This window comes from Pelodiscus sinensis, chromosome 13 (genome assembly GCF_052426305.1).
Source record: "Pelodiscus sinensis isolate ZL-2025 chromosome 13, ASM5242630v1, whole genome shotgun sequence".
NCBI lineage: Eukaryota > Metazoa > Chordata > Testudines > Trionychidae > Pelodiscus > Pelodiscus sinensis.
The window spans coordinates 27,026,014-27,039,869 of NC_143064.1; the positions used below are offsets into that span (position 1 = coordinate 27,026,014).

Genomic DNA, 13,856 nt, shown 5'->3' on the forward strand with positions numbered 1-13,856 from the left:
GGGAAGGCATAAGTGAAAAGAAATTCAGTCCCTTTGGCGAGGACAGTCATTTTTATCTGAGCATTTCTAGTATTGGGGGCAGGGACTACACTATGGCAGATGCCTGCCAAATAATCTTAGTGGGGTCCATTATGCTGGAGTCAATTTGCAACTCTATTTTAGCCGACGGGGACGCATGCAGAATGTCTGTGAGCTTGTGTTGGGTTTCAGAAAGTTCAAAGGAAATGTCAAGGGTGTCCATAATCCTCTTAAAAGGCACTGAAATGACATGAAATCATCATCCGACATAAGGGATGATGGCACGATTGTATCCTCAGAAGATGAGGAGATATGCATGGGTGGAAAGGGTTCTCCATCTGGAAACTCCTGATCATCACTTCCTCCTCCAGCACCTTGGAATGTGGTGGAGAGTTTTCTGTTCTGGAGAGCCGTGGATGAGGAGGCCTAGTGCTCTGGGCTCTATACATGGCCCAAGGGTCCCAAGATGGCCAATTACGTGAAGGGGCCATAGGAGTTGGCAGTCAGGAGTGCTGTGGCCATACACGGATGTCCATCGGCTGGTAGTGAGAATCCTCTGAGCCGTTCTGGTGGACTGAGGAGGAATAATGGGATGACCTGTTGTCAAGAGCTGACAACAAACAGCTGGCAGCAGCCAGTAGTGGATCAGGAAAAACAGAAAGCATTTTTGTTTTAAATGAGGGAAGATGAAAAGAGAGTGTCCCTGTTAAGGAGAAAATAAGAGAAAAGGTAACTAGTAATTAGAAAGTTGAGGTGCTGCAAAGTTTAACTGACTCAAGCCAAAGGTGGTAGAGGAGGAATTGAAGGCTGGTTGGCTATGCACGCAGATAGCCCCTCAGTTTAGTAAGGTGGCCTCTGTGTGTGCACAGCCAACCAGAGCACTGCTACCACAAACCTCTCACTGGAAGTGCAAGGCATCAAGACACCTAAGGAGATGGATCTAAAAGGGACACTCTGAAGAATTGTGATTGCTTTCTCTAAAGTGCATTAACATGGCCTGTCTCTAGCAGAGTTCTACAAAGGGGAAGGGGAGTGAAGATCTTTTATTGGACCACCTTCTGTTGACGAGAGAGCAGCTCAAGTATACAAAAGTCTGAAGAAGAGCTCTGCATATGTGTGGAAGTTTGTCTCTCACCAACAGAAAGTAGTCCAATGAACTACAGGCAGTCCCCGGGTTACGTACAAGATAGGGACTGTAGGTTTGTTCTTAAGTTGAATTTGTATGTAAGTCGGAACTGGTACATATTGTAGGGGGAAACTCTAGCCAAACATTTTTTTTAGTTTTGGATAGCATAGAGAAAGGTTAACTCCCCTCTAATGTTCGTTTTGCTGTCTGTTCCCCTGTTCAGAAGATTTCACATCTATTTCTGTCCCTGTGACAAACTCAGGACTAAAGGAGTAACTCATCAAATACCAAACAGCTCTGCACCATGCTTTGAGCTAATAGCTTTATTTCCACACACCACCCAGGGTTCTAGGAGGAGGGTCCTTTTTTTGCTAACACAATGAGGCCAGCACTTTGTTTGTTTTGGTGGAGTCTTTGTTTGCCCAGGGAGCCCAGCATGTATAGGGGGAGGAGGGGCGGAGAGGCTGCTTTTGTCTGCTGTTCGGCAGCCTGTTGCTCAGGGGAGGGGGCAGCCTGTTGCTGGCAAGGGCGAGGGGGGAGGCGTGCAGGATGCGAGGCCGCGGGGGGGGGGGCAGCGGGCGTGGGGAGGCACTTTTCCTCTGCCCGGCAGCTCTGCGGGATCCCTGTCCCTGTGGCCAGCTGCTATAGGCAGAGGCCAGTTGGAGCTGGCCGAAGAGGAGGAGGAGGTGGATTCTAGGACCCAGGTGAGCGAGCCCCGGGGACGCTGCTGTGCTCCAGGAGCCGGGCATGTATAGAGGGGAGGAGGGGCAGAGAGGCTGCTTTTGTCTGTTCCGCAGCTTGTTGCTCAGGGGAGGGGGCAGCCTGTTGCTGGCAGGGGGGGGCAGCAGGCGTGGGGAGGCACTTTTCCTCTGCCTGGCAGCTCTGCGGGACCCCAGTCGGAGCCGGCCCGAGGAGGAGGAGGATCCTAGGACCCAGGTGAGCGAGGGTGAGCGAGCCCCGGGAATGCTGCTGCGCATGTGCGGGAGTTGCCTCACCCCGTTCGTATCTAGGGATCCGACGTAAGTCGGATCCATGTAAGTCGGGGACTGCCTGTATACTAATTCACACACTTTGTTTCTCTAATATTCTGGGACCAACCTAGCTACAACACTGCATATAGAAATGTATCATCTGTGATTCTACACAATGAAAGAATGCCATGGAATGTCACTGGCAGGCAGGGATAAGGACAGTTGCACTGAAGAGGCTGCACTGGTACCTTAGACAGCAACTTCTGTTGTTGGCTGTGCTTCTGTCTTAGAACAGCTACTTCTTTCCACAAGGCTTTATTTTCCCTGCAACACAGAAAAAAAAAATCACGATGTAGGGATTAACAGAGTTTACTTTTTATGCTCTAATTCCACAGTTTTTAAACTTTCGTACTAGCCTGAAGGATTGAAGACAACATTCCTTCCCTGGGGAACTTGGAATGAGTGTCTCAGACCCACCAATCCAGACTCTGGGTTAAACTCGCTCCATCCTCCATCAGGCTGGACCAACCAATTGGTACTGGGGATTTTCACATCCTCTGCTGCTCAGCCACTCATCTTGGTCTGAGGTGTCCAGCCAAAGCCTCCTGAGGCATCTATGCCAATAGCTTTCTTCTAACTGGCTATCACCATGTGATGCTCAGAGAAAGAGAGGCTCAATGTAGCAAGGACCATGTCAGAGCAATCTGAATGGCTACTTCAAAGAAACAAAAAAGAATGTTTAGCAGGGGATGAAAATACTTACTGAGCTTTGGTTGGTGCTGCTTGCTTGTCGGAGGTCAGAACGGGATAACCCAGTGTCCATAGGAATGAATCTGCAGGAACAGAGAGACTAGGACACGCAAATTCAACTTACAGCTGACCTCTTCTCTCACAACCACAACTAACCCTGTTTTGTACTTAGGAAAGCTCAGATTTCCTGCTGCAATCATCAACTACAACTCAACTACTAGCCTGGATTCTGATGCTGGTAATCAAACTGAAATAGCATCAGTGTTAATAGATTCAGTCTCAGACTCTGCATATTGGAGTTACTAAGCCACACAAGTAAACGAAACAAAAAATATGGATTATTCAGAGGAAAGTAAGGGACAATAATGAAGCTAAATGTTTTTGATTAAAATGGAACTCATAAGCCAGGAAACTAAAATCTGATTCCATTAGATACAATCAATGGCCAAAATATAAATTCATCTGAAACAAACACCATCTACCTTCTCATACTAGCCAGTCTGACATCCATGTTGTTTTGTTGCTCCCTCATTTCCTGAACTTCAGAAAGCACTTTGTGTAAATCTTCTGAACAGACTCTGAGGTCCTCAGTTCTCACTGCAGACACCTAAAATGGGATGATGTTGAAGGTGCTTTAAGTCAATACTTTGTGCATTTCAGAAATTTGTATAATGAACAGTATCATTTGATTATTGATTTTTCAGAACAGTGTCTGAATTGCCTCAATAAATTAAAAGATTGAAAAAATACACTTGTAATTTGGTGCACTGGCCATCACATCAACGCAGACTCAATCTATTACCAATCATTTATACTTGTTCCCCAAAGAAAATACTCCACAATCTTTAATCCTTTTTTAGCCTGAAATGTGCGGAAGCTAGGGAGCCAAAAGCAACTTGGATATTACGGTAGGGTGGATATTTAACACCATGCTGAAAGTTTAATCACAGATTCAATCTTCTTTCCTCAAGGACTCTGTATGACTCTGTATTCCTCTGTATGACTGACAGGAAGATTTGCCTCTCCTGCCACAGCACAAACCTGCTGTAACCAGAAAGCTAGAAAAAACCTTAGCCTTGGTCTTAGGAAATAATGTGAGCCAGATGTTCCAATATTACACTGTAGAACCAGAAACTAGTGTTTAAGCCAAAACAAGCTAACTGTAGGAATTGGGAAGGGGGAAAAGAGAGAAATGGCAGCATCAAAACTGAAGCTAAGTGTGGTCGACTAAAGCTGCATGAATTCAAAATCGAAGTAGGACATCAAGTAAAAGCATTCTGGTCTTTAACAACTTGAGCAACATAATAGCCAAAATGGTCTTCCACAGAGCTCAGTGCACACTTACTGCTACTGAACATCTGCTCTGCACTCAGAACGACAATGTTCTGGGTGCACACTACTTGGTAGGCAAGTTATGGCATCTAATGATCAAATACTATTTTTAAAAAGCCACTGTTACAAAACAGACTCAATGTGTGAGTTTAGTATTTTGAGAAGTGCTCTAGACTGATGGCCCAGGAGACTGAGGTCATCTGCCTGTCTTCAGGAAAGATACAACATAGATGGGGCAAAATAAGCACCTTCTGGATTTGAGACATTATTAGATTGTGATATGTCGTTACAAATCATTGTCGCAACTAGGGATATTAAAAATTGTGTAGTAGGCTTACTGTGTAACCTCTGAGATTTTCAGTGGTTACAGTTACCCATGCTGCAGGCTCTGCAGTATAAAGCTTACAAGCAACTTGCTCATGTGACAAACTCCATTTTGTAGCCGTATTTTTCCACAGAGAACAATGGAAGTCCCTCCATGTGGCTAGTAGGAAGTTTAGACTTGAGATTAGACGAAGGTTACTAACCATTAGAGGAGTGAGGTTCTGGAACAGCCTTCAAAGGGAAGTAGTGGGGGCAAAAGATCTATCTGGCTTCAAGATTAAACTAGATGGGTTTATGAAGGGGATGGTTTGATGAGATAACATGATCTTGGTAACTAATTGACCGTTCATTATCAGTGGTAAATAGGTCAATGGAGGCATGATAGGAGTTACTATAGAGAACTTTCTGGGTGTCTGGCTGGTGAGTCTTGCCCACATGCTCAGGGTTTAGCTGATCGCCATATTTGGGGTCAGGAAGGAATTTTCCTCCAGGGTAGATTGGCAGAGGCCCTGGAGGTTTTTCGCCTTCCTCTGTAGCATGGGATACAGATCACAGCTGGAGGATTCTCTACATCTTGGGATCTTCAAAGTATTTGAAGGCTTCAATATCTGAGATATAGGTGAGAGGATTATTCTAGGAGGGGGTGGGTGAGATTCTGTGGCCTGCACTGTGTAGGGCCGTGGTCCCCAACACGGTGCCCGCGGGCGCCATGGCACTTGCATGCGCCCGCCAGGTGCTGGGGCTGGCCTGGCCCCGGGCACGTGATGCGCAGAGCTTGAGGGGGGGGGGGGGGGGAGCGCCGGCCCCGGGGCGCTTGCGGGGGGGGGGGGGGGGGGAGAGCACCCGGCGGGCTAACGGCCACACCCCCTGGCGCCCGGCAACCTGAAAAGGTTGGGGACCACTGGTGTAGGGGGTCAGACTAGATGATCATAATGGTCCCTTCTGACTTTAAAGTCTATGAGTCTATATACAAAGGGCCCTGGAAGTTCCTCCATTTTGTCTTCAATCCAGCTTCTCATCTCTGGAGGATCTTTGTTATGAACTGAAGCCTGAGACAACCGATGACTCATACCAAGAGTGGATGCATTCTAGAGACTTGATTTAAGATGGCAGATTATTCCATCTCTACCACAAGCCTACACCAATAATTTTGCAATTGGTGCATGTATTTGATTCCTTTAATAATTTTAATTCTCACTCTTCCTTTTTATAAATAAGCCTTTACGTTCTAAAGAACTGGTTAACTGTGCTTTTTTGGGTAAGGTCTTAAGTTATAAACTGACTCGAATATGGCTGGTTCTCTGGGATAAGAAGAATCTTTTCATTTGGCGAGACTGGTTTTCATAAGGTCTCATCTGTATAAGTGGTGGCAGCCCAGAAGAACAGGAGCATCTAAGGGAACTCCTTGTGTGACTTCTTTCTGGCCAGTGTGGTGAATGGAAGCGCTCTTTATGACTGGTTTGGTGTGCCTTATATAGTGGAGGACCTCCAGTCTTGAGCTGTAAGTAGCCCTGTCTCTAAGCAATTTGCCCTGAATTGACCTCCTCAGCAGTGACCACAGAAACTCCTGTAGTACAACATTACACCAGGATAACCTGGAAGATGCTGCATATGGAATTCTGTCTACATGGGCCACCAATCCTCAGCTTGTGCATTGAACACGTGTAAATAAATTAGATAAGTGTTTTTTTGATCATGAAGAATTTGTTAGCTTGGAAATGGAATAAGAGCCAACATTATATTTCATATAAACTGCCTTTTATCAATTAATATGCTCAGGGCACTATACCTTTCGTTTGATGTTTTCCAATAAGTCTGCTTTCCCTTGTTTAAAGAAAGGGTGTTGGAATTCAATTGCTGCGCTCTTCTCTGCTGTTATCATACCATTCTCCAATGCAATCACTTTCCTGAATCCATCTGTTGAGAAAAGATTAGTGCGCTCATTTCTCCCAGTAGCCAAAAGAAAGTTTGAGACATGCAGTTAAACCAAAACGAAATAAGGCTATCATCAGTAGCACATAAGAATAAAATTACTGAAAGCAGAACCTGAAAGTGAGACCACATAAACTTTCCATAGTTCTCAGCCACTTCACTGGTATTGAACTTCACAGCCAGAGAATGCACCTGCAGTACTATGTGTAACTGGCATGGACTAAGATTTCATTCCCAGGGAATGAATGTCGATGTTGATTGGAAAGCAGGTTTGGGATCGGACTGGAAGGAAAAGAATTGAACATCAACTTCTAAAGAGTTGTGGAAGTTAGAGAAAGATGTGACATATTAAGCTATCTTGGGTAAATACCTGATCCAATCAAAGCATGTGGAGTTTTGCCATTGACTTCAATGGGGCCATGCTTTTGCCCTTTGGTCATCTTTTGCTTTTACCTTTCCACAGGAATTGAATACACCCAAAACTCTCTCTATGTACTACCCTATATTAGTAAAATAGCATAGGGAAGGGAGATGAGAACACCCCCCACAAGAGAAGGGGAGACTATAGCTCAGTTTATGTATGCACAAACACACTTGCCCCTCTCCTCACATCATATAGAAGCATTAAATAGCAAGTCTGCTTTAAAAACAGCCTAGTGGCATTGTGTTCCATTTCCATCAGTGCCATAAATACTATCATGAGGATGCAGAGTGCACTCTTAAAGGTTACTCCCAGTCAAAGTTTACAATGTAAATAACATCTTCTGGTTACCAGGATACAGCTCTCTGTGTAACAACAAGTTTCAAGACTGCACTTAAAGCAGGGGTGGACAATAACTTTGGGCAGGGGCGGGGGAGCCACTTCAAAAATCTTGATGATTGGTCTGGGGTTGGGGAGCCCCTTTGTCCCCCCCCCCTCCCACTAGGCACCTATGCCCCTGGCAGGGCGGGAAGAGACTTCCCATGCTTCCCCACCCCCAAGCCAATCAGGGTTTGGGGCAGGGGAGCGCGTGATGTTTCCTCCCACCCTGCAAGGAGTGCGTAGCACCCCAAAGTGCATGAACGCCTTGCAGGGTGGGAGGAAGTTTCATGCACTCCCCTGCCCCCAGGTCCTAATTGGCCTGGGAACGTGGGAGCAGCAGGGCCTCAGCAGGCTGGATCAACCCGCTTGGTGGGCCAGATCCAGCCCACAGAGACCCTTTTGCCCACCTGCAACTTAAAGACTCAATAGGCCCAGCAGGAATAACAAGCCCCATACAACTGTGGGACAGAAAGCTTTTACATTTTTAAATCCAGTCATGCCACAAGATAACTGTTTATTCAGTCCTTTGATGATCATCAACCTCAGAGGTCATCAACTTCTTCCTGAGTGTCCACAGATTAACAGATCCCCTCATCTCCAATATCCAGATGTGGACGAGTACGTACAAATCTATTCAGCCAAGAACAGAGTTCCTTAGCAACTTCACACCACACCCGTAAGGGAATACTGTGAATCACTAAGTTCCAGTATCACTCTGTCAAGCCACTGAAAATCTATTTCTTCTGCAAGTCTGTATGCTGAACCCACTTTTTAATCCTCTTTTCCCCCCACAAAAAGGGATGTGAAATAGCCTCCCCTGGTTAGTGACAAGGGAGGCTATCCAAGGTAAATGAGAACTTGTTTGCAGTGATCAGGAACAATCAGCAGCTGACTCCACCAGTTCACTTACATGATTCCTAAAGAATTTTATATACTGTACATGAAGGAAGGGTCACTGGTAAGCAGAGCTATGTAACTGATCTTTGGCTCACTGGGTGAACAGAGGTGGAAGGAAAACACAAACAAACTCCCACCCAGACAAAAATAATTTCTTCTTGGGTCAAATGACAATTTTGTTGGAGGGATTTTTTTTTTGGGGTGGGGGGGGGGAGGGTAAATCATTAAATAAAGTTGAAGAAATTTCTAAATGAACCAGTTTTCAATGGAAAGAAATGATAATGTTCCAAAAGCCATGAAACAAAACATTTGGATTTTTTTGGAATTTATTATTTCCAATCGAAACAGAATAGCGAATTCAACATTAAGGAAAATTTTCAGTTGACCCAAATTTCCATTTTCTGCCAAATAATGTCATCCAGAACTTCTCATAAGTCTGGGACTTCCAAGGCAACCTGCTCTTTTTTCTTGGGTCTCTCTCTCATTCACTCACACACTCACACCATATTCTGACTGAAAATTTTAAGTGATAAATATTGGGTGTGTAACTAAAGGTTGTTTTTCTATCTTGTTTCCATCTCTATTTGTCCCATGAAGCATTGCAACAAACAGCTTGTTGCCTGGTAGTTCTGCAGCATACCACTGTATTGTGTCTTTAGAGCATAAACTCAGCTCAGATTGGGTTGGTAAGCTGCATAATAATAATAATACACCATATTTGCAAGGAGACTGTTAAAAAGTAATTTATGAACTAGGACCTTAATACAGCCCGAGTTGTCAATGTGACTAATGCTGATTCAACATAACCACGTAGCAGACTAGAACATTTTGTCTTCCAAGAAAGAACTGCACGCATGTACATATGGCCTTTGTTCCTTTGAAAATATTTATAAGATAAGAACTCACAAAAATGAGGTATGAATAGACTATCTTGAACCAAATATAGGTAGAATGCAGACTTCCCATGCCAATACATATCATGACAACTTTCTATTTCAGCTCTGAATCTTCTTGAGCAGAGACCACCTACAGCAGTGGTTCCCAACTTTTTTTTTATAATGCAGAATAGCAAATCCATTCACAAATTTTGGTAACATTCTATTTGCATCTTCATCATGGTAATTTATTTTAAGAGGTCATGTGTTATTTTACAAAGCATCTGTACACATACAAGTCGTAATGGATCAGAGTTTGCAGATACTACATTTAAAAAAAAATTACAGAAAGAATTCTCTTCTGGCTGCTGGGTGGGGAAGCCTTTCTCCTAGGGGCAACTGGTACCTACAGAGGAAAAGTGCAGTGAGGACACCCACCAGTTCAGGGGGCATATTGGGCACCCTATTTAGCAACTGAAATGTTGCCCCCAAGGGCTATCACTTGTGCCCTCCCCCATGGGGTGGAGGAGCTGCTATTTTATCTCCCCGTCTCCTTCTGTACAACCCCTTCCCCAGACAGGCTACTCTTGCTCCCAGTCTCCCTGCAGCCTCGCTATATCCTCCGTGTGACCTCCTCCAGTTTCCCTCCATCCACCCCATAAGTCTCCCCTGAATCCCCCCAACCTTCCTTCAGTGCCTCCTGCATCCCCTACTGCCCTGCCTCACATATCCCTGTTCTCTGTCATGCCTCTTATCTGCCCCCACTCCTTTCAGCCCTTTCCCAACCCCCTCCGCAGAACTGGCTGTCCTCCCCCACCCCCCGAACATGCTGGGAGCTGGCGGCAGCTTCCTTGGGCCCCAGGCAGGCATCGCAGCCAGCTCGGCTGGGAGCAGCCTGGGGCCAAACCCTCCCCCTGCAGCTCCAGTCTAACATGTGCAGGGGTGGTGACAGGTAAAAGAGACACAAGCTCTGCCCGCCCTGGGAAAGGGGTTGGGCAAAGCAGGGCCTTGGACAGGCTGGGGGCACTGCCCTGGGAGCAGGCGGACTGGCCCTGCTGGAGATTGTACCTCCCGGCTGCAGTGGGGTTCTGGGCACCCCGCAGCAGCCCCCGCCGGGGCTTAGGGATCCGCCCTGGAGCCTGGCCCCAGAGTTCCTGTGAGCATCAGCTGTGAGTTGCTTCCTACTGCGGGGCCTGACCCAGCTCCTGTTGCTGGGTCCTAGCAGGACACCCGCTGTGCTGCAGCCCCTGCCTGGCCCCAGCTCCGGAGCCCCTGCCCACTGCTGCTGGGTCCTAGTGCAACACCCAGTGTGGGGGTTCACGGCCTGGCACTGGTCCGCAGCCTGGCAGTTGGAGAACACTGACCAACAGCATCAAAATAAGCAGCAATTTTGTGATGCATACAAACTAGGATTGGAATGAACACCACTATCACTTCTTCCATTGTGAGACAAGATCAAGACTAGTGCCTTGTGTGGGACTATTTTTAACTTCACTCTACTACTATGGCAATGGGTCTTGTGATACCACTGGGATCTTACATTTGCTGCAGGTCTCTACACTAGTTCCATATAAGGACTGACATTAGCATGAGGGCAGTCAAGCAATTAAAACAATCACAGTTAATTGTGCTGTTAAAACAGTAATAGAGTTACAATTTGCAAGAGATGTTGTCGTCTTCATCTCATTTAAAATGTCACCTGAACATGAGAGCATGCTTTCACAGGGCACTGTTTCAAGACATTGCAAGATATTGATATGCCATATGTGTGAAAGATTCATGTGTCCGGTCATGCTTCAACCACCATTCCAGAAGATGTGTGTCCATGCTGATGACAGGTTCTGTTCGATAACAATCCAAAGCAGAATAGATCAACACACATTCATTTTCACCACCTGAGTCAGATGCCACCAGCAGACTGATCTTTTTTGGTGGTTCAATTTCTGTAGTTTCCGCATCAGCTTTGCTCTATTAAGACTTCTGAAAGGATGCTCCTCAACTCATCCCTTGCAGATTTTTGATACAACTTCATATCAAATCTGGAGCTTGTTTTAAAAATTTCACACTGGTATCCTGTCTGCATTTTGTCAAATCCACTGTGAAAGTGTTCTTAAAACAAATATGTACTGGCTATCATCCAAGACTGCTACAACATGAAATATATGGCAGAATTTGGGTAAAACATAACAGGAGATATACAATTCTTCCCCAAAGAATTGAGTCAATTTAATTAACTACATCTTTTTTTTTTTTAAATGAGCATAACCACCATGAAAGAATGTCATCTGGAATAGTGCCTGGAGCATGAAGGGGCATAGGAAAGTTTAGGATCTCTGGCATGTAAATGCCTTGTCACACCATCTACAAAAGTGCCATGCAAATGTCCGTTTACTCTTTCAAGTGACATTGTAAATAGAAAGACATCATTATCTTCCTGAAATGTAAATATACTTTTTTGTCTTAGCAAAAAAGTGGACTTACAGGCTCTAAAGTTTTACACTGTTTTGTTTTTTGAGTACAGTTATGTAATAAAATAATCTACTTTTGTAAGTTGCAATTTCACTATAAAGAGATTGCACTACAGGACTTGTATGAAGTAAACTAAAAATGCTATTTCTTTTTTCAGTGCAATAATATAAAGTGAATACTCTATACTTTGTACACTGTTTTATAACTGAAATAAATTATTTGAAAATATAAGAAAAACATCAACTTATTTAATGTCAGTTGGTATTCATTGTTTAATAGTGTGATGGTGATATTTTAATCAAAATTCTTTTTTTTAGTTCATCACATTATTGCAGTCTCAAATAGAACCCATGACTTCAGGGGTAGAAAGGTTAGATTACTCAACCCTCAGACAACTACATTTCTTTGTTTAAAGAAATTCCATGTTACTTAGCAGCAAACTTAGCAGCACTGACACACAAAACCAGCTATTACTTACACATATTGAGCTGCCGTATGAAGCTACAGATATTGTTGTGTTTGAAGTATTTGGGAAGTAGCTCTTTAGCAAATCTCTGCTCATTCAGAATGCAAAAGCTCTGGCCATCCTAGAAGAAAAGAAAGAATACAAGTAAACATTTTCAAACTGTTTACACTCAAACCTCTTCCAGGCTAATAATAATAATAATAATAATAATCTTTAAGGAGTGAGTAAAACCAGTTCAGACAGAAAGACTTTTTGAGGTTTAGGGTGTTGAGTTCCCAGTACAAGAAGGAAAAGTTTAAATCCAAGACACCCAGAATGGCATTTCTATTGACAATGGGGTCTTGTAAATTGTCTATGAAATGTTGAGCCTAAATTTTAAAATAACCCTTGAATAACATACGATAAGTAATGCAGAGTCTTCTAAAGGCAAGTCTCAGTTTCTCCAACAAAATATAAGCATTGATGGCGTATGCTGGACCACTGTCACTAGAGTGTGCTTCCATCTGGCCCAAAGCCAAGACTTCTGAAGCATAACCCAGTTATAAAAACAGACATCTTATGGTAGTTGAACTAGTTTTAGATGTGTTCTACTTCCAAGTTTAGATTTGCTGGAGCAGGGTTGCTCTTTCACCATCTTCCTGCTATTTGAACATAAAGTGATACTGCTCCTCCTCACCCATGTGCCTTTCCTTGCATCCCAAGGATCAAACACAATTAAATGCTATCTCAGCAGGAATTTAAATATCACATAGGATCAAAGTCCTCGCTTATATTAACCTTAGTTTTATGAATATACACTTGTGCATATTATCCTGAGCATGACAGAATCACAAGGCAGTCCTACCTCCCTACTGTCAGGCAGATGAGGCACAAAATTAGATTTTGCTTAAAATCCTCCCCCCCCCCCCAATCAATGCAAGCTTTTGCATTTGTAAAAAAGGTTTTGGATTTCAAAAAGTATCCTGTTGTGCCTGCAAGCTCTTACATTGCAGCATCATACTTCTGCATCAAAAGTGAAAACCATTAGTGTGCATTCATTGTTCAAGTTTCAGTGTCTGAAGTAATAGCAAATAGAGACATTTAAATTAGACCCTTTCAATTTTAATGTTTAAGGCATTAATTACAAGGTGACAAATGCTTTTAAATTAAGACTGTTTGTAATTCTGTCTCTAGGTGGCCTCCACAGTTTGTTGCACTGTGCTAATACTAGCAACACAAAAGGCACTCACACTAGCTATGTTAATGGTTAACTGGTTTACCAGTAAGTATCACCCTTGCCAGGTGACGCTTTCAGATTATGGTTAGCTGAGGGAGCATGAAGCAGCTCCCCTCCCCCCGCAATCAGTTAACAGGTTAAATACTATATTTAGATCTTAACTAAACGGGATTTTGCATCCCTAATTTACACAGTATAGGACAGTGGTTCTCAATCTTTCCAGACTGTAGCACAGGATGGCTCCGCTCTAAATCGCCCCAATATACACCCATTCTGCACTAAAGTCACTGACTCTTGTAGGAACTAATGCATCCTCCCATTCCCCTCTCTTAAGTCATGCAATAAACCTCCCCAATTTGTACAAATGGAAATCAGCCATGGGGAAAATAATTCCCCTCTTTAAGTTGTTTCACTGTAAGCCCAAGTTTTTTTGAACACATCTTGGACTTACAGTAAGGACAGCCTGTACCCTTTGAGGAGTCTGAAGTCTAAGCCCCACCAATTGAGACTGAAACATATCACTTAGCTTCAGGGAACACGTCTCACATACTGCCCCAGGCAACTACCCTGCTTGCCCCTGTTCGAGAAAAACCATAAAGCAGTGGATTTGGCTAAAGAAGGGGCACAGGGGGAAGAGGAGGTACGTGCGGGGGGGGGGGGGGGCGGACCAAATACAGC

The 13,856-nt window shown here is 44.2% G+C and overlaps 1 protein-coding gene across 1 annotated transcript in view; it reads right to left on the reverse strand.

Annotated features, from left to right (window-relative positions):
- LOC102460788 (heat shock factor protein 3-like) overlaps positions 1 to 13,856 on the reverse strand; it is a 28,808-nt gene that overhangs the window by 14,416 nt on the left and 536 nt on the right. Inside the window, exons 2-5 of the mRNA XM_075940823.2 lie at positions 11,975 to 12,083; positions 6,311 to 6,438; positions 3,348 to 3,472; positions 2,364 to 2,439 (exon numbers count right to left, since the gene is read on the reverse strand). Coding sequence (XP_075796938.2) covers positions 2,364 to 2,439; positions 3,348 to 3,472; positions 6,311 to 6,438; positions 11,975 to 12,083 — 438 coding nt within the window. The remainder of the gene's footprint in view (positions 1 to 2,363; positions 2,440 to 3,347; positions 3,473 to 6,310; positions 6,439 to 11,974; positions 12,084 to 13,856) is intronic.